This window comes from Lithobates pipiens, unplaced genomic scaffold, assembly GCF_037356315.1.
Source record: "Lithobates pipiens isolate NorthernLeopardFrog02 unplaced genomic scaffold, aLitPip1_a1.2 Scaffold_19, whole genome shotgun sequence".
NCBI classification, from domain to species: domain Eukaryota; kingdom Metazoa; phylum Chordata; class Amphibia; order Anura; family Ranidae; genus Lithobates; species Lithobates pipiens.
The window spans coordinates 72604389-72622877 of record NW_027507764.1 but is presented as its reverse complement, the minus strand read 5'-3'; the positions used below and the strand labels follow the sequence as shown (position 1 = coordinate 72622877).

Genomic DNA, 18489 nt, shown 5'->3' with positions numbered 1-18489 from the left:
GTGCATACTAGCTCATTATGCCTTTTCCTTTACAGGTGTTAAAAAAAAAAAAAAAAGTCAGTGGGTTTACTCCCGCTTTAAGTGGTTACTAAAGTTATGAAAATTCTTGTACAACAGAATAAAAATTCACAAGGGATGTAACAGATTGCATTGTGTTTTTGGATGAACGGATTAAATGGAAAATCGTATGATGTGGTATCGTACGAGAAATTTTTGTGCTTGCCCCATCGCATTATTTCACAATGACCTGTTCTGATCAGCATTCTCAAAAGCTGTGTACTAACAATCGGATTATCGTATGGTCGCTTTGAAAGGGGTATTTTTTGTACGATTTTCTCATCGTGGGTACTGGGCTTTTGGCTGCTGATTGGACACGAAAGGAGCAGCAGCAGACTGAGGTGTCCAACCCTCTGCTCTCCTATCTGCACATGTGTGCACATGAATACTGATGTGTGTTTGTTGGTGGGGGGGGAGGGGTGTTGTGGGGTTGTAAGGAGCTAAACAGGCATTTGACTAAATTTAAAACGATATTATTTATAATGAATACATAACTATGTTAATTGGTGTTTTTTGTTTCTGTACCTCCTTAAGATTCAGCTTTAATTAAGAATTCTGAATTCACATTGCCACAATGCATGTGGGACAGGCCCTCTTTAATTGTCATTCTCCAATATATAGATGTCTTCCTGTACATGCAAGTTGTACGATAAGCCTTTAAATCTGCGTTTGACCTCCTTGTTATTACCGTGAGCCCTGGGTATGTCAGAGGCTTTTCACCGAGCCGAGGTTATTAATCAGAGCTGACTTACGCTATTGATCAGGGCTGCGGCGCTGCAGCTTCACGACACACTGTTTATATATTGCTGTTTAATTTGCAGCCACCCTGCGTGCTCTCTATCTAAGTGACAACGATTTTGAAATCCTGCCGGCCGATATTGGGAAGCTCACAAAGTTGCAGATAGTAAGTAATTTATCTAAATTCCTGGAAAATCAATTCACTTTCTTGAGCCTTTTTGTGAGAGTAAACTTGAGTCAATTTAAGAAGTAGCTGGGTTTATTTTACAGAAATAAACGACTGTGACTAGTAGCGTCACCCTGTCTTTGTCAGTATGACCGCGTTTGCCAACGCTGCAGGGAATGTGTGATTAAAGGGTGACTCTGGGCAAGCAGTTAAAAGCACAGCTGGGCACAAATAGAAAATGTGTCTTATAATTCACAAGCCCTTATTTATATATGAGTGCACAACATACATAGGAGGACAATACTTTTCACACCGTCCACAATTCTGCAAACTTCATGCTGCTGCCCTGCCTAACTCACCACACTGGCGATGCTCATTTTGCACACTCCATCAATTTTAAAGGAAATCTATAATTTTTTTATATCCAAATATTGCAAAGGGCAAGATTTTAAAGGTGCCCATAGTAACAACTTCTTAGTTACATAGTTAAAAGAGAAGTATGGGAATGTATTTTTATTTATTTTTTAAATCCTATTTCCCTAGGTGGATGCAGCATCCGTCCCCCACTGGCTCTAAGGCTCAAAGCCGAGCAATCAAACACCACTAATTGTTCATCTCTCAGAGTTTCCTGAGCAGACAGCTGGTGACTGTCACCAACTGTCTGCTCTGCCCCCCATGCTCACTGGAGTGCTGGGCTGTGGAGGGAGTGGCCGGCTCAGGCTCTCATTGGCTTGCTGAGAGGCTGAGCCGGGTGTCGGTTCAGGCATGTGGGCGGATCCCGATCATATGGTCGCAATCTTTCCCAAGCCTGGACTGGTTCTGTGATGTCACCTGTCAGCTTCTGCTCGCTGTCTGCTGAAAACGGGTCACAGGAGTGCAGAATGATCTGCACTCCTGTGATCCACAGAAGTACAGCCAAAAGAGCTTTGGCTGTACTGCTTTAATCTGGTTGAAAAAAAAGACACAAGTCCAGCTAGTTTAACCAACATAAAAAAAGAAAAACACACTACTAGAAAGCCATATATACAGTCCTATACCCACAATTGATCAATAAAATCAAACACAATTTGATAGTCAAAAATATACAATGTGGTTCAAGGCAGGTTTCTTCAACTGAACAGCGTTAAGTGGTGTCTTCAACATGTTTCGCCTTAATTGGTTTAGTCAGGAAAGACATTACTACCAGAAGCAGAACAACAAGAAATCTCCATATAAATTTCAGATTATGTGTTCCCAAAAAATGGGACCCCTTTAAGGGGAAGCAGATGGTTTGGACACACAAATCCCCATATATGTGTGTTTCAGTGCAAATCCAGGGCGATTATATAGTGAACTACAGAAAAGGTAAAACAAACCGCGCCGAAGCCTCAGACACCCATGCTCGTCAGTGCGCACTCTTTTTTTTTTATTGTGCAGACATCCTTAAAATTCCAAACTGGACCCATGCTGTATGGGCACCCCCAGATGGATATTTCATACCAAGACCTTTATATTATCCATATTCATTTCTTTTACCTCTTCTGTGGTTCACCATATATCATCATGTACTCGCGCTGAAATGCATATGTGAGAATTTGTGTCTTCAAACCTGCTGCTTGCTCTTAATGGGGCCACCATTATTGGGAACGCATAATCTGGAACTCATATGGAGATTTCTTAGTGTTTTGCTTTTGGTACTGATGTCCTTCCTGATGAAGCCAATTAGGGAGAAACCTGTTATAGCTGCTACTTGAAGCTGTTCAGTTAAAGAAACCTACAACTATACAATTAACATGAATGAATAGCATTCACATATAAAAACGGTAAGATAGAAAATAAGTAAGAGAACATTTGTTATAAGGAAGGTGGCATGATGTGGAGGAGTGTGTTTATACTGTTTGTACTCATTCGCCTGGAGCCCTAGAGCTCTGTAAACAGCAACGCAAATAAGGTGAGCCAAAAAAACATATGAAAGGGAGCTTTAAGCGCCATCTGGTGGCTGAAAATGAAAATACAAATATTCCTATGCAATAGTTCATTATTACCTGATAAAAAAAATACTTAAAACAAAAAATATAGTCTTCGTTATAATTATTAAAGAAAAATGTATAGAAATCTCTCTCTATAATTCCCCTTTAAGCAAATCTGACTTTGCTGTTTTTAAATGTTTTATATGTACATAATTATGATAGTTTCAAGTGGCGATTCTCATATTTCATCTTGGTATTAAACTGTCTTACTTTATTTAAATTTTCCTACAGATTAGTCTGCGGGATAATGACCTAATATCGCTGCCTAAAGAGGTAGGGGAGCTGAGTCAGCTTAAGGAGCTGCACATACAGGGAAACAGGCTGACTGTGCTGCCTCCAGAACTTGGTAAGTACTGGCAACATTGCTTTTTAAAGCTTTTTAATCATTGTGCATTGTTCTATGGCTTGCCGTCTGTCTATTTTTTTTATTTATTTTTTCACGCTATCCCAGTGTCCCTCTTCTGGCTGATGCCAGATCACAGCAATATAAGCATTTCCTGACCTGACCCCTTACATCACCATTCTCTGACTGAGACTGGGGATCCTGGAGCACACCAGCACGCTACACACTCCAAGCACTGCAGCTGCTGCTTTTTGGTATAGAGCTCAGCATGTATGCATGGAGGAGGAGGGGGGAGCGGACAGGCAGGGCAAATACGGCTGTTTGTTTATCTAAAGTAATATATGAGTTTGGCAGATGTCCAGGTCTTTATTAAAGTCAACCAAATGGCGGCAATAGCTTTTGCTGATACTCCCTTCCCTGTGCTCCCCTGAGCTGCTCTGCTCACCAATGGGAAGGAGGTCAGGAAGCCCGGTGTTAGATCACTATGCCAGAACAGGAATATGACCTAAAATTGTTCACTTCATACATGCAAACTCAAACTTTCTTTACCATCCAATGTGTTGCAACCACGGATCAAGCATGTGGTCAGTGAAATCAGGATGCCTGTATACCTATTCTAGGTCAGTAACTTGATGAGTAGTGCCTGCCCTGGCCCCTTGGCCACAACAGATGTCAGTATGGCAGATGGATAAACCTGAAAGTTTTGCGTCACCTATTTACCAAAAGAGATCTGTTAGGCCGCTGCTTCATTTAATAAAAAGGTAGGTGAATATTTCTTGTATTTCTAGTTCAGTGGCCTTTTTCTAAACTATTGGGGCTCGTTTAAATATCTTTTGATCTCTGAAGAGCAAAGAGCGATGAGGAGGCGATACATTTTTTTTTTCTTTTTTTGACATGTTAAAATCAGTGGTCCATTGATTTAAATGAAAGTCACATCCAAGATGGATCATGATGATCTGACTTGTGGTGCGACTTGTGCTCTTGAAAATCTTAAAGGGGAACCCCACTCCAGAATAAAAAGAAATGACGTGGGGTCCCCCTCAAGATCCATACCACGCCCTTTAAAGCAGGATTGCACTGTGGAAAAAAATATTAAAAGCCAGCAGATACAAATACTGCAGCTGCTGACTTTTAATAAATGGACACTCACCTGTCCCGGGGTCCAGCGATGCCGAGGCAGATCGATCGCTCGGCTCTCGGCTGCTGCGCCACTATTCTAGGTGAGAGAATCAGGAAGTGAAGCGCTGCGGCTTCACTTCCCCATTCCCTACTGCGCATGCGCGAGTCGCACAGCGCAATAGGAATTGTCTGCGCTGTCTCTGGGACACGTGTGTGTCCCAGCAGACAGCGCACAGGGACAGGAAGGGGCATAGACTCCCACGGGAGTCTATGCCCGGAAGTGGGTGTAAATACCTGTCTTTGACAGGTATCTGCACCCCCCTCCCCCCTGAAAGGTGCCAATTGTGACACCGGAGGGGGGGGGGTTCCAATCGGCGGAAGTTCCACTTTAGAGTGGAACCCCGCTTTAAGTCTGGACTGGATCTTGAATTGAACCCCGCTCCCAAATGGAAAAAAACTGCGTGGGGTCTCCCCTATACCAGACTGGAGGTTCTGGTATGGATTTTGAGGGGAATCCCCACGCCAAAAACAAGTGTGGGGTGCCCCTAAAATCCATACCAGGCCCTTATCCAAACATGCAGGTCGGGGGTGGGGAGCGAGTACCCCCCCCTCCTGTACCATACCAGGTCACTTGCCCTCAACATGGGGAGGTGGGTGCCTTGGGTCAGGGGGGTCTCTGTGCTCACCCCAATGCACCTTGTTGATGGGGGCAAGGGCCTTTTCCCTGACAACCGTGAGCAGTGGTTGTGGGGGGCTTATCCAAATCTGGAAGCCCCCTTTACAAAAGTGGAGCCCCAGATCCTAGCCCCCCCCCCCATGTGAATGAGTATGGGGTGCTTTTTACCCCTACTCACTCACCCAAAAAAAGTAAGTGTAGTCTAAATAAAAACAAGAGATGGTTTTGACAAGTATTTTATTAAAAATGTCCCTCCTGTCTTCTCCGCTGCTGAAACGGTCCTCCTCCAACGCTGTCTCCCACTGTGCCAGCTCCGCTCTTTGCCGGTTCCTAAATAGCCATGGGACATGGCCATCCGGTGACATCACCATGAGACCGTTCCCCTTCTGATGGCACGTTCATTGTGTGTGTGCGTGTGTGTGTGTGTGTGTGTGTTACAATGGTGAAGGTTAGAGAATGTTCTCATTGTTATGACTGCAGTCATCGTTTTGGTTTGCGATGAAATATTTTGTGCTACGTAATTTTAATACATTTAACATCTAAGGTATAAAAAAAAAAACGAATCATAGGTCAACATCGGTGCAATAAAATCATACATGTAATTATTGTGCTTTAACATCCACAGGGTGTAGTCTATGTGTATAACCTTTGTAAGCGTTAATACCAGTTTAATTGATGTAATACAGAAAGATAATTGACGTTTTAGGTGGTGTAGATTGTCTATCTCATCCAGAATACTGATTAAAATTGAGAAGCTGTATTGATCAGCGGAGTTAATTAGCTCAGACTATGGTAATGAAAGCAGGTATCTGTCATGATTAATGAGAATGTCGTGTAACTGAGGCGATGTGAGAATGACAGTGTTGCAAAGTGTTAAGTCTTTCTTTCTTTTTATTTCTTTTTTTTTCTTTTTTTTTTTTTAGCTATCGGTATGGTTAACCTGAATTTTATCCTTATCCATTAGTCTTTTTTATATTAGTACTGAGATTTGTACTATGACTGAACTTCACCCACTTACAAGTCTGATCATTTATTTGCTGAATTTAGCACCAGTGTATTAGTAGGTGTTTTATATAGCACTCTGGACCTTTTGTACTTCTTCAGTCAAACCGCTAAATAAACAGTTGAAAAACCTGTAATGGAACTGTTTTAGGACCTGCTTTGACAGGCTTTTGCTTGTGGTAGTCAGATCTCTCATAATAGACTCAGCCTTCATGTCCTCAAGAATACGAAACCGTTAAGTGGTTTGGCTCTCCAGCTTTCTCCAAAAACTGAATGTCTTTTTTAAGTGGACTGACCTTTTTAGGAAAACCCATCTGGGCAACTCAAATTTAGTATATGATGATAATAAAAAAAAAAAGTGAAGCAGAGCTTCCCTTAAGTGAAAACGAAGTGTTAGATCTGTACAACCAGAAATAAAGGAAGCAAATCTCGAAACTTGAAAATACTTCTTTGCTGAGGGGTTGTTAAAGTAGAACTATAGGCAAATTTTTTTTTTTAATAGAGTAAGGGAGAATTATAACCCCAAAAGATTTATTTTTACCATCTGGGTCCCATTGGGGAGATTTTGCCTTTGCTTCCTGTCCCGAAACCAAAACAGGAAGTGAGAGGAAATCCCTACAAATGAAAGGAATTCCTTGGGAACCCCCAGGTCTCCAGAACTGTCCCCTTTGGAAGCTTTCCCTCCTGTTACTTCACCAGGGGCAACCCAAAATTTGGGATTTTCTTTTACTTTCAAAGATAATGGTAAACAGGACAAACGGAGAGGGTGATCTCTGACAGGTGTTCTAATCCCTCTCCACTCTATCCAAAACTATTCTGCAAAAAGCACCAAAAACACATAGATGTGAACCAGGTCTAACACGTTTAGTAACATATTGGGGTTAAAAAAACTAAAATTAGCCCTTTATAGTAGAAAAAGCAGACAATCACTACTGTAAGGGGTTAATTTTTTTTTACTGTAGAACTGGGAAAGTAATATTTACAGTAGCGATTATTTGCTCTTTTTGTACTATAAAGGGCTCATTTTAGTTTTTTTTAACCCCATTATGTTACTGGCCGATTAATCAATTATGAAAATAGTAATCGATTAATTTCATAATCGATTAGTTGTCGATTAATCGATTAGTTGTTTCAGCCCTAGTTATAGTTTAAGGTCTGGGGAGCATGGAGACGAAGATTTATTTACCTGATCCCCTGCCTCTTCTAGACTGGTCCCTGTAGCACGAAGATTTATTTACCTGATCCCCTGCCTCTTCTAGACTGGTCCCTGTAGCACAACATGCTGCAGTGGTATAAAGTCCTGATGTAATCCACACTAATGCAGGGTCCATCGCCTGGATGTGATGACGCCAAGGGACAGTCCACTGTCAGAGCATGGGGGATCTCCATCTGCTGGGGAAGTGGAGGAACAGGTAAGTAAAGTGCTTTTTACTTTCCCCTAGACCTACACGAGCAGTGCAATGGCTGTGGGTGTGGAGGAATATTCAGATTTCCTGCAACTGGGCTTTAATTTTTCCTGACCTGGCCCTGCCCATTCCTACCCATCCAAGCCGCCTTCTTGACAAAGGGCAAGTTTACCATCCATCAAACTTTAAGGGGCCATACTAGGGCCAGTGGGAGTAATTCATACCCTATGTTTGTTGTCATTAGGAGGACTGGAGTCTCATTGTTGATGTTCGTTGGAGTAATAGTGCCCCATCGTTGGTGTTGATGGAAAGAATTGTGCCCCAATGGTGCCGATGGGAGGAATTGTGCCCCATTGTTGGTGTCAGTGGGAGGAATAGTGGTCCATCTTTGGTATCAATGGAAGGAATTCTGCCCCATTGCTGGTGTAAATGAAAGGAATTGTACCCAATGGTTGGTGTCAGTGGGAGCAGTTGTACCCCATGGATGATGTCAGTGTAAAGAATTGTGCCCTTTTGATGGTGTCAGTGGGAGGAATGGTATTGGCTTCAATGAAAGGAATTCTGCCCCATCATGGATGTCAATGAAAGGAATTGTACCTCATTGTTGGTGTCAGTGGGAGAAATTGTACCTCATCAATGATGTCAGTGGAAGGAATAGTGGCCCATCGATTCGTTGGTATCAATGGAGGGAATTCTGCCCATTGTCGGTGTCAGTGGGTATTCTAGTGCCCTACGAGACAGATAAAGGCAAGCAAAGGGCCGTCATTTGAAGAAATGTGCTTTATTTTAACAGTTGGCCTTTTTAACCAGTTGCCGACCGCCGCCTGACGATGTACGTCGGCAGAATGGCACGGGCAGGCATATTGCCGTACAGGTATATCCATGCCTGCCCGCGGGAGGGGGGCCCGATCGCCCCCCCCCCCCCCCCCCGGTGCCTGCGGCGGTCAGAATCCGTTCAGGAGCGATCCAAGATGAGGGGGAGGCCATTCATTCATGGCCACCCCCTCGCGATCGCTCCTGACAAATAGAATGCTTCCTCTGCTCCTGTAATGTAAACAGGAGCAGCGGAATAGATGCAATCTCTCCTTGTGTTGGTCTTTTTCGTTCCGGGGCCAAGGAGAGAAGATCAATGAGTTGCACCAAACACTAAATTTTACAGTAGAACACTCTAGGCACACTTTTCACCCCCCTGCACCCCCAGTCACAGTGACACCAATTGCATTTTTTTTTTTAATTGATTATTGCATTGGTGTCATTTGTGACTGCAATAACTGTTAGGGCAGTTAGGGTTAGCCCCCTTTAGGTCTAGGGTACACCCTAACCCCCCCAATAAAGGTTTAAGACCATGATCACCCCCCCGTCACCAGTGTCACTAAGCGATCATTTTTCTGATTGCTGTATTGGTGTCACAGGTGACGCTAGTTAGGCAGGTAAGTATTTAGGTTTGCCGCAGCTTTTTATAGTGCCAGGGACCCCCATATACTACCTAATAAAGGTTTTAACCCCCTGATTGCCCCCTAGTTAACCCTTTCACCAGTCATCACCATATAACTGTTACGGGTAACGCTGGTTAGTTAGTTATTTTTTTTTATAGTTTCAGGGCACCCACCGTTTATTACCTAATAAAGGTTTAACCCCCTGATCACCCGGCGGGTGATATAAGTAAGGTTTTAGGGTCAGATAGGGTCTGCGTCACCCCAGGCACTATCAGGTTAGTGCCAGTACCTCTAACGCCCACGCATGCAGCATACACCTCCCTTAGTGGTATAGTATCTGAACGGATCGATATCAGATCTATCCTAGCGTCCCCAGCAGTTTGGGGTTCCCAAAAACGCAGTGTTAGCGGGATCAGCCCAGATACCCGCTAGCACCTGTGTTTAGCCCCTCCGCCCAGCCCACCCAAGTGCAGTATCGATCGATCACTGTCGCTTACAAAACATTTAAAGACATAACTGCAGCGTTCGCAGAGTCAGGCCTGATCCCTGTGATTGCTAACAGTTTTTTTGGTAATGTTTTGATACAGTCACTGACAGCCTAGGTGCTTTTTTTTTTTTTTTTTTTTACCTGTACCACTAAATTTAGAACCCAAAATGGCAAATCGAAGGTACACTAGTGAAGAGGCCTACACGTTTCTGAGCATGACAGATAGCGAAGAGGAAGTCACTCATCTGTCAGATTCAGGCTCAGAATATGATCCTGTAGAGGACAGCGGCTCCATGACAGATAGCTCTGACGACGGAGATGTGGTCCCTGCTAAGGTCAGGCGTAGCAGACCCCGAACTTCTGTTGTTGATGTGCAAGATCCGCAGGTCCCTCGTATGGAGCAGAGCAGTACTAGCACCGCTATTCCTTCTGGTGAACTGGCAAGCACCAGCGGCCTAGTACACCCTGGTCGTACATCCAGCACTGCAGTAGCACATGGTGACGTGGCGAGTCCCATAAGTGCAGTTCAAGCTGGCGAGGTGGCAAGCACAAGTAGTGTCCCGCTGTCACCAATAAGACAAAGACAGGCCCATCGTGGCCATAGTGCCTTTCCTGTAGAATTTGCCAATCCTAATTGGGAACCCACCACTTCTGCAGAACCTGTACTTCCCCCATTCACTGGCCAACCCGGCATTCAAATGGAAACAGTTGATTTTACGTCACTTGATTTTTATTCGCTGTTTTTCACCGAAGATCTCTATAGATCTATTGTGGACTGAAGCAATTTGTACGCTGGTCAATACATTGCCACTAATCCCCAGTCCTCCCTTGCCAGACATTGGAAACCAATTACAGTTTCCGAATTTAAGATCTTTTTGGGCCTTTCCCTCAACATGGGCATAACCAAAAAGGGTGAGTTGCGGTCATATTGGTCCACTGACCCAATTCACCATATGCACCTGTTCTCTCCTTCCATAGCCAGGGCACGATACGAGCAGATCTTGCGGTTCATGTACTTCAACGACAATGAACTCTGTCGTCCTCGTGGAGACCCTGCATACGATCGACAATATTTGGCCCCTCATGAACCACTTCAAGCAATGTTTTGCAGACTTGTTTACTCCCCATCAAGTTGTCTGCGTTGAAGAGTCCCTGATTACGTTTTCTGGCCGCTTGTCATTCAAACAGCACCTTCCCAGCAAGCGTACCATATAGGGGGTCAAGATGTATAAGCTCTGTGACAGGACCACAGGCTATACATGTAGTTTTATGGTTTATGAGGGCACAGATAGTCACGTAGAGCCGGAGAACTGCCCTGACTACATAGGAAGCGCTGGCAAGATTGTGTGGGACTTGGTGTCACCCTTATTCGGAAAGGGGTACCATTTGTATGTGGACAATTATTACACGAGCGTCCCACTGTTTAGTCATTTGTTTGATCAGCAGATTGGAGCATGTGGCACCGTGCGACCTAATCGCCGGGGCTTTCCCCAGCGGCTTGTAGATTCTCATCTTAGGCTGGGGGAGAGAGCCTGCTTCAAGTGTAATAACTTGCTCACTATGAAGTGGAGGGATAATAATAATAAATAATAAAAAGATATAAAATACAAAAAAACAAAAATAGTTGTTGTTTTATTGTTAGTTCTCTCTCTCTCTCTCTCTCTCTCTATTCTCTCTCTATTGTTCTGCTCCTTTGTACTGTATTCTATTCAGCAATGTTTTATTGTTAACCATTTTTTGTTTTCAGGTACGCCATATATGCCGAAGCATGGGGGCAGGAGTGGAGGAGCGATTTGCTCCTAACTTTTGCAGGAGCATGCCCCCATGCTTTGGCATATATATATTTTAGGCACAGGTTGCGTTAAAAAATGTTTTATTTTTTACAATTTTTTTTTTGTATTTGCTTTGCAGATATGGTATGTCTTACTGTTATACTGTAATGTTACTTTGTTTTATTGTTAACCATCATTTGCTTAGCAGGTACGCCATTCAGCTGCAGCGTGGATTTATTTATCTTGACAGCAACAGCGTTTGCTCCCACGATACATAAAGCCATGACTCCAGCGCTGTCTGAGGTGATTTCACCACCACAGTTAAAAAAAAAAAAAAAAAAAAGCATATATGCCGAAGCATGGGGGCAGCAGGGGTGGAGGAGCGATTTGCTCCTACTTTTTGGGGCGGAGGCCCCCATGCTTCGACATATATAAATGGTGCATGTATGCCCACCATTAGAAGTAGGTGGATGAAGGGAAGTATTCTAATGGTGGGCATACCCACCGATCAATATCTTTTTTTCGTTCAGCCCACAGGCTGCATGAAAAAAAAAGATTACAGTATATGCCCAACAAGGACCAGCAACATACTGGTATGTTGCTGGACTTTGAGAGGTTATACCAGAATGATGCCTGCAGGTTTAGGTATCATCTTGGTATCATTCTTTTCAGCCAGCGGTCAGCTTTCATCTAAAAGCAATCCTAACAGCTAATTAGCCTCTAGACTGCTTTTACAAGCAGTGGGAAGGAATGTTCCCCCCCCCCCCACCATCTTCCATGGTTTTCTCAGGCTCTCCTGTCCCAACAGGGAACCTGAAAATGCAGCCGGTGGTTCCGCCAGCTGACCATAGAGCTGATCAGAGACCAGAATGGCTCCAATCATCTCTATGGCCTAAGAAACCGGAAGCTACGAGCATTTCATTACTTAGATTTCGCTGGATGTAAACAGTGCCATTGGGAAATTGGGAAAGCATTTTATCACACCGATCTTGATGTGGTCAGATGCTTTGAGGGCAGAGGAGAGATCTAGGGTCTAATAGACCCCCTAATTTTTTCAAAAAAAGAGTACCTGTCACTACCTATTGCAATCATAGGGGATATTTACATTCCCTGAGATAACAATAAAAATGATAAAAAAAATATATAAATGAAAGGAACAGTTTAAAAATAAAATAAAAAAGCAAAATAAATAATGAAAAAAAACAAAAAAAAAACACCCCTGGCCCCCCTGCTCTCGCGCAAAGTCAAACGCAAGCGTCGGTCTGACGTCATATGTAAACAGCAATTGCACCGTGAAGGTCAGATCGAGGGTACTAATTTTAGCAGTAGACCTCCGTAAATCTAAAGTGGTAACCTGTAAAGGCATTAAAGGCTTTTAAAAATGTATGTAGTTTGTCGCCGCTGCACGTTTCTGTGCAATTTTAAAGCATGTCATGTTTGGTATCCATGTACTCGGCCTAAGATCATCTTTTTTTATTTCATCAAACATTTGGCCAATATAGTATTTTTTCCCCAAAAAATGCATTTTAAAAATCGCTGCGCAAATGCCACGTGAAAAAAAAATTAAACGCCCACCATTTTAATCTGTAGGGCCTTTGCTTTAAAAAAAAAAAAACTTAGTGTTTGGGGGTTCAAAGTAATTTTCTTGCAAAAAAAATATTTTTTCATGTAAACAAAAAGTGTCAGAAAGGGGCTTTGTCTTCAAGTGGTTAGAAGAGTGAGTGATGTGTGACACAAGCTTCTAAATGTTGTGCATAAAATGCCAGGACAGTTCAAACCCCCCCCCCCAAATGACCCAATTTCGGAAAGTAGAGACCCAAAGCTATTTGCTGAGAGGCATGTCGAATCCATGGAATATTTTATATTTCGACACAAGTTGCGGAAAAAAGACTATTATTTTATTTTTATTTTTTTTTGCACAAAGTTGTCACTAAATGATATATTGCTCAAACATGCCATGGTTATATGTGAAATTACACCTTTTTGGGAGCCTAGCCGCGTACGGGACCCCCAAAAACCAAGCACCGCCTTCAGGCTTTCTAAAGCCCCATGCACACTATCAGTTTTTCTGCTGAGTTTTTCCTTCAGATTTACCAAAACCATGTAGTGCAATTGCCTGCCTGATTGCATACAAATTGAAATTCCTAAGGTTTGACCTTTATATTACATGGTTTTTGTAAATCTGAAGGAAAAACTCAGCAGAAAAACTGATAGTGTGTATGGGGCTTAAGGGTGTAAATTTTTGATTTCACTCCTCACTGCCTATCACAGGTTCGGAGGCCATGGAATGCCCAGATAGCACAAAAATGCCCCAAATGACCCCATTTTGGAAAGTAGACACCCCAAGCTATTTGCTGAGAGGTATGTTGAGTATTTTGCAGACCTTGATTTTTGTCACAAAGTTTTGAAAATTGAAAAAAGAAAAAATATATAAATTTTTCTTTTTTTTTTTTTTCATTTTCAAAAACAAATAAAAGCTGCAAAATACTCACCATGCCTCTTGGCAAATAGCTTGGGGTGTCTACTTTCCAAAATAGGTTCATTTGGGGTGGTTTTTGCCATTTTGGCATTTTATGGCCTTCAAAACTGTGATGGGTAGTGATGCGTGGAATCAAAAATTTACGTCCTTAGAAATCCTGAAGGTGGTGCTTGGCTTTCGGGGCCCCGTACGCAGCTAGGCACCCAAAAAGTCCCCCACATGTGGTATCCTCGTACTCAAGAGAAGCAGCAGAATTTTTTTTTGGGTGTAATTCCACATATGTCCATAGCATGTTTGAGCAATATATAATTTAGTGACGACGTTGTTCAAAAAAAAAAAAGTTTGTAAATTTCCCGCAACTTGTGGCAAAATATAAAATATTCCTTGGACTCAACATGCCTCTCAACAAATAGCTTGGGGTGTCTACTTTCCAAAATGGGGTCACATGTGGTATCCAAGAGAAGCAGCAGAATGTATTTTGAGGTACAATTCCACATATAACCATGGCATGTGTGAGCAATATATCATTTAGTGACAACTTTTATTCAATCGCTTGGGACAAAAAATAAAATATTCAATGGGCTCAACATGCCTCTTAGCAATTTCCTTAGGGTGTCTACTTTCCAAAATGGGGTAATTTGGAGGGGGTTTGTACTGCCCTGCCAGACATGATAACTTTTGCGCAAACCAATAAATATATGCTTATTGGCCTTTTTTTTTTTTTTTTTTTTTACCAAAGACATGTGGCTGAATACATTTTGGCCTAAATGTATGACTAAAATTGAGTTTATTGGATTTTTCTAATAACAAAAATGAGAAAATATCATATTTTTTTCAAAATTTTAGGTCTTTTTACGTTTATATCATAAAAAATAAAAATAGCAGAGTCAATCAAAAAATACCTTTAAAAGAAAGCTCTATTTGTGTGAAAAAAAGGAGGCAAATTTTGTTTGGTTACAACATTGCATGACCGCGCAATTACCAGTTAAAGCAGCACAGTGCCAAATTGTAAAAAGTCCTCTGGTCATTGACCAGAAAAATGGTCCGGGGCTTAAAGAGGAAGTAAACCCTGATGAGTTTACTTCCGCTTTCATTCCCTGCAAAGGTAAAGGATAATGGACTACTATGCATCGCATAGTAGTCAATTATGTGTCACTTACCTGACACAGGAGCCAGCAAAGTCACCGCTGTCCCCTGTAGTCCGGCGCATCCATCTTCTCGGTGGGTCTCGCTGCTCCGCCGCTGTCATTCGGCAAAGCCGCGATGACGCCACTCCCGCGCATGCGCACGGGAGCCGCCACTCGCGGCATATCGGCGTTGACCGCGGCGCGCTCAGTGCACCTGCGTGCCGCTGTCTATGGCGCATGCGCCGTAGACAGCGGTGCCTGTCTTTCGGAAAATATTACTAAACCGTGTAGGTTTAGGAGATATTTCTTGGACCTACAGGTAAGCCTTAATCTAGGCTTACCCGTAGGTCAAAGTTGGTTGTAAGGGTTTACAACCACTTTAAGAGGTTAATTAACAGGGAGGCTTTGTAGGTAGTAGAGATGGACTAATCTTGATTGGACTAAGCTGATATTTGCATAATAATTCCGCCTCATGTTTTGGATCTAACGATTGTCTTGACATTCTATTTGTACAAAATGTGTTCGCCCACACATCCAGATGGGTTTTTCATCAAATACTCAGTATAAATTGCCCAGGGTAGTTTTAGAATTGGGGGTTAGGTCGGGGTTGACAGTTAGGAAAGTTTGTATTTCAAATTTTGTTTGGAAAAATGTATGCCAAAATAATATCGTAAGTGACGTGTGTGTGTGTGTGTGTGTGTGTGTGTGTGCGCATTGAAAATCTACTCACATACAAGCTTCAATGTAAATTTCTGTAATAAAAAATTTAGCATCACTATTCTTATTTCAAAAACAACCACACTAGAAGCAAAAAGGCAATGTGGGTAAAATGGACAGACAGTTTTTAATAATTCATTCATCTATGCAGGTATATGGTAACGTGAAAAAGCAAAATTCATTTTAAAAAGTAGTTTCAACTTTGCTGGTCACTGTGTTTAGTAATTAAGCCCAGTGAATGGTAAGGTGAATGCCCTGACCGGGTACTCTTCTTATTGACTATGCATTCATTCCTATGGATGAGCTGTATTATACCGTTTAGCTGGAGGCTGTAATGAGTTTATTTGTCTCTCTATAAAGAATTGTTTGGAGTGAGGTTAGTTTTAGTCTAGGTTCACACCTATGCAGTTGCTTTCGATTAGTTTTCAGGTACATTTTTCAGTGCATTTTGCGTTTTAAAACCAGCGTTTTTTATGGGGTTTTTTGCATGCAGTTTTCATGCATTTTGCATTTTATTTTTATTTTTTTTTCTCTTTAAATGCACTGTATAAAACTGGTTGCTAAGGAGGAGGCTGGGAAGCCGGCCACTGTTTCCCTAACAACTGATGAGTCATCAGCTGTCAGCGGGTTCCCACTGAAAGCTCAATTGGAAAAAAAAAACATGCAGCTTTCAGCGCTGAACCCGTCATCTGTTGCTAAGGATGCAGCGGCTGGCTTCCCAGCCCCCTGCTTAGCAACCAGCTAAAAAAGTCCCTGATCCTTTCCAAAAACGCACCGGCCACAAAATGTCAACTAGTACCATAGGAAACAATGCTAAATGGACTGTAGTGCGTTTCTGCAAACTGTAAAATGCACTAAAAATGGTATATAGGTGTGAACATAAAGCAACTCTTTTTGCTTGCTGCACTCCCTTGATTCACATGCTGGAGTCAATCCAGGGAGTATGTGGTGACCTTGGATAATGTCTGAACATAGCTGGCTCCATCCTACTGTAAAGAAAAGCAGATACTCCTGGCAGCCTTCCCCTGACTGGCAGAGTACGGCTCATCCATTTGAATGAATGGAGCTGTGGTGCGTGTACATAGTAGAAAGGGGACATTTAAAAGAGATGTTGTTTTCTTGTTTTTTTGTTTTTTTTTTAAGATTCATACCTACCTAAGTAGATGCTGGATCTGTCCTCCGTCGCCTCTTACACTAAGAGCCGAGCAAACAAACGCCCCTGATCGCTCGGTTCTCACAGCTCCATGAGCAGAGAGTTACTGACTGTTGCCTGAGCCTGGACCAGCTCTGTGATGTCAGCCGACAGGGGTGAACGCCTAGTGGGTAGATCCATTGTGCACGTTATGGCTGTAGGTCCAGTTCACACTGGTGTGTCATGCGCTCCAACTTTGAGAGCACAAGTTGCATGACATGTAGAAAACAATAAGAGCCCTCTTAACTGGTCTGACTTGTATCAGTCTGACTTTGAAAAAGGTTCCTGCACGACTTTGGTCCTACCTGGGTGCAATTTCAGCCCATAGAAATGAATGGAGGTTGCACCCAAGACAGATCACCATCTTAACTGATCCGACTTGTGGCATGCAACGTGCTCTGAGGTCAAGTGTGTGTAATGTTAGCAATGCAGAATAAAAAAAAAATTTATGAGCGAGCACCCCCCTCCTAAACCATACCAGGCCACATGCCCCCAACATGGGGGAATGGGTGCTTTGGGGCCACCCCAAGGCACCTTGTCCCCATGTTAATCCCTGGCTGGTGGTTGTGAGGGTCTGTGGGCAGGGGGCTTATTGGAATCTGGAAGCCTCCTTTAAGAAAGAGGGCTCCTAGATCCCCCCCCCATGCAAATGAGTATGGGGTCCTTTAATAAAAATTTAATAATTTCTCCTGTGGTAGCTCCAATGTCAATCACAATGTCCGCGCCTACCTTCGCCTAACATAGCATCATTTCCGGTTTTGAAATTACCCAATACTAGAAGTGGAAGAGGCACATTGACTCCTGGGATTGGTGACACACTTCTCCCAGGAGCCAATGGGAAAAAAGAAAAAATACCTACCCCATTGTGCTGAAAAAGTGGAGCAGCTTCTCACATCAACGATACTATATGTTTAAAAAAAACAACAAAAAAAAGGGTCACTATCCAAAAATTAATAGCAAAGGGATCGCCAACAAATGTGGCTGTGATTGCCAATTGGGGGTGAAACTCCACTTTAAGCCCTTGTACACACGGTCGGAGATTCCGACAACCAAATCCGTCGGATTTTGTCCGACGGATCTTGTCCGAAACTGTTGCATTCACGCGGTCGGACAAAGTTGTTGGAAAATCCGATCATTCAGAACGTGATGACGTAATTTCATTACGATGGGACTACGTTCAGGCTAGTAGCCAATAGCTTTGATGTAGGAATTTTATCTGAGCATGCGTGGCACTTGGTCCGATCGGAATTCTCTACGCATGATCGAAGTATGTCCGATCGGACCAGTTTGTCGGAAAATATTTCCAGCAAGTTGGAAAATTGGGTCCGACGGATATTGCGACGGTAACAGTCCGATGCATACCACACACAGTCGGATTATCCGACAAAACGGTCCGATAGGACACATTCCGACGGATTCTCCGACCGCGTGTACAAGGGCTAAGACTTACTAAAAAGTTACAATGTTGCAATCTGATCAGTGGAGGAAAAGGAGAATAAGGAAATGCTTTTACTTGCCTGCTGCAGACTGATGACATCATCCCAGCCTAGGCAAAGTCACTAGACTGGAGCTCAAAGACTGCTTTCTAATGATAAAAGCTACAATCTTTTTTTTCAAATATCATGATGTTGCTGAACATTGTGATAGGCCAGGAATGTATAGATGTAAAGTTACTGGAAGGTTGAGGGGTAATGCCAGCACATTCCTGATAAGTGCACAAGGGTATAACTCTGATGCCTGTTGGACTGCACAGGCATGTTTAG

The 18489-nt window shown here is 42.8% G+C and overlaps 1 protein-coding gene across 1 annotated transcript in view; it reads left to right on the top strand.

Moving 5' to 3' along the window:
• Positions 1 to 18489, top strand: part of RSU1 (Ras suppressor protein 1) — a 251984-nt gene that overhangs the window by 66124 nt on the left and 167371 nt on the right. Inside the window, exons 6-7 of the mRNA XM_077490893.1 lie at positions 879 to 961; positions 3202 to 3316. Of these exons, the coding sequence (XP_077347019.1) occupies positions 879 to 961; positions 3202 to 3316 (198 nt within the window). The remainder of the gene's footprint in view (positions 1 to 878; positions 962 to 3201; positions 3317 to 18489) is intronic.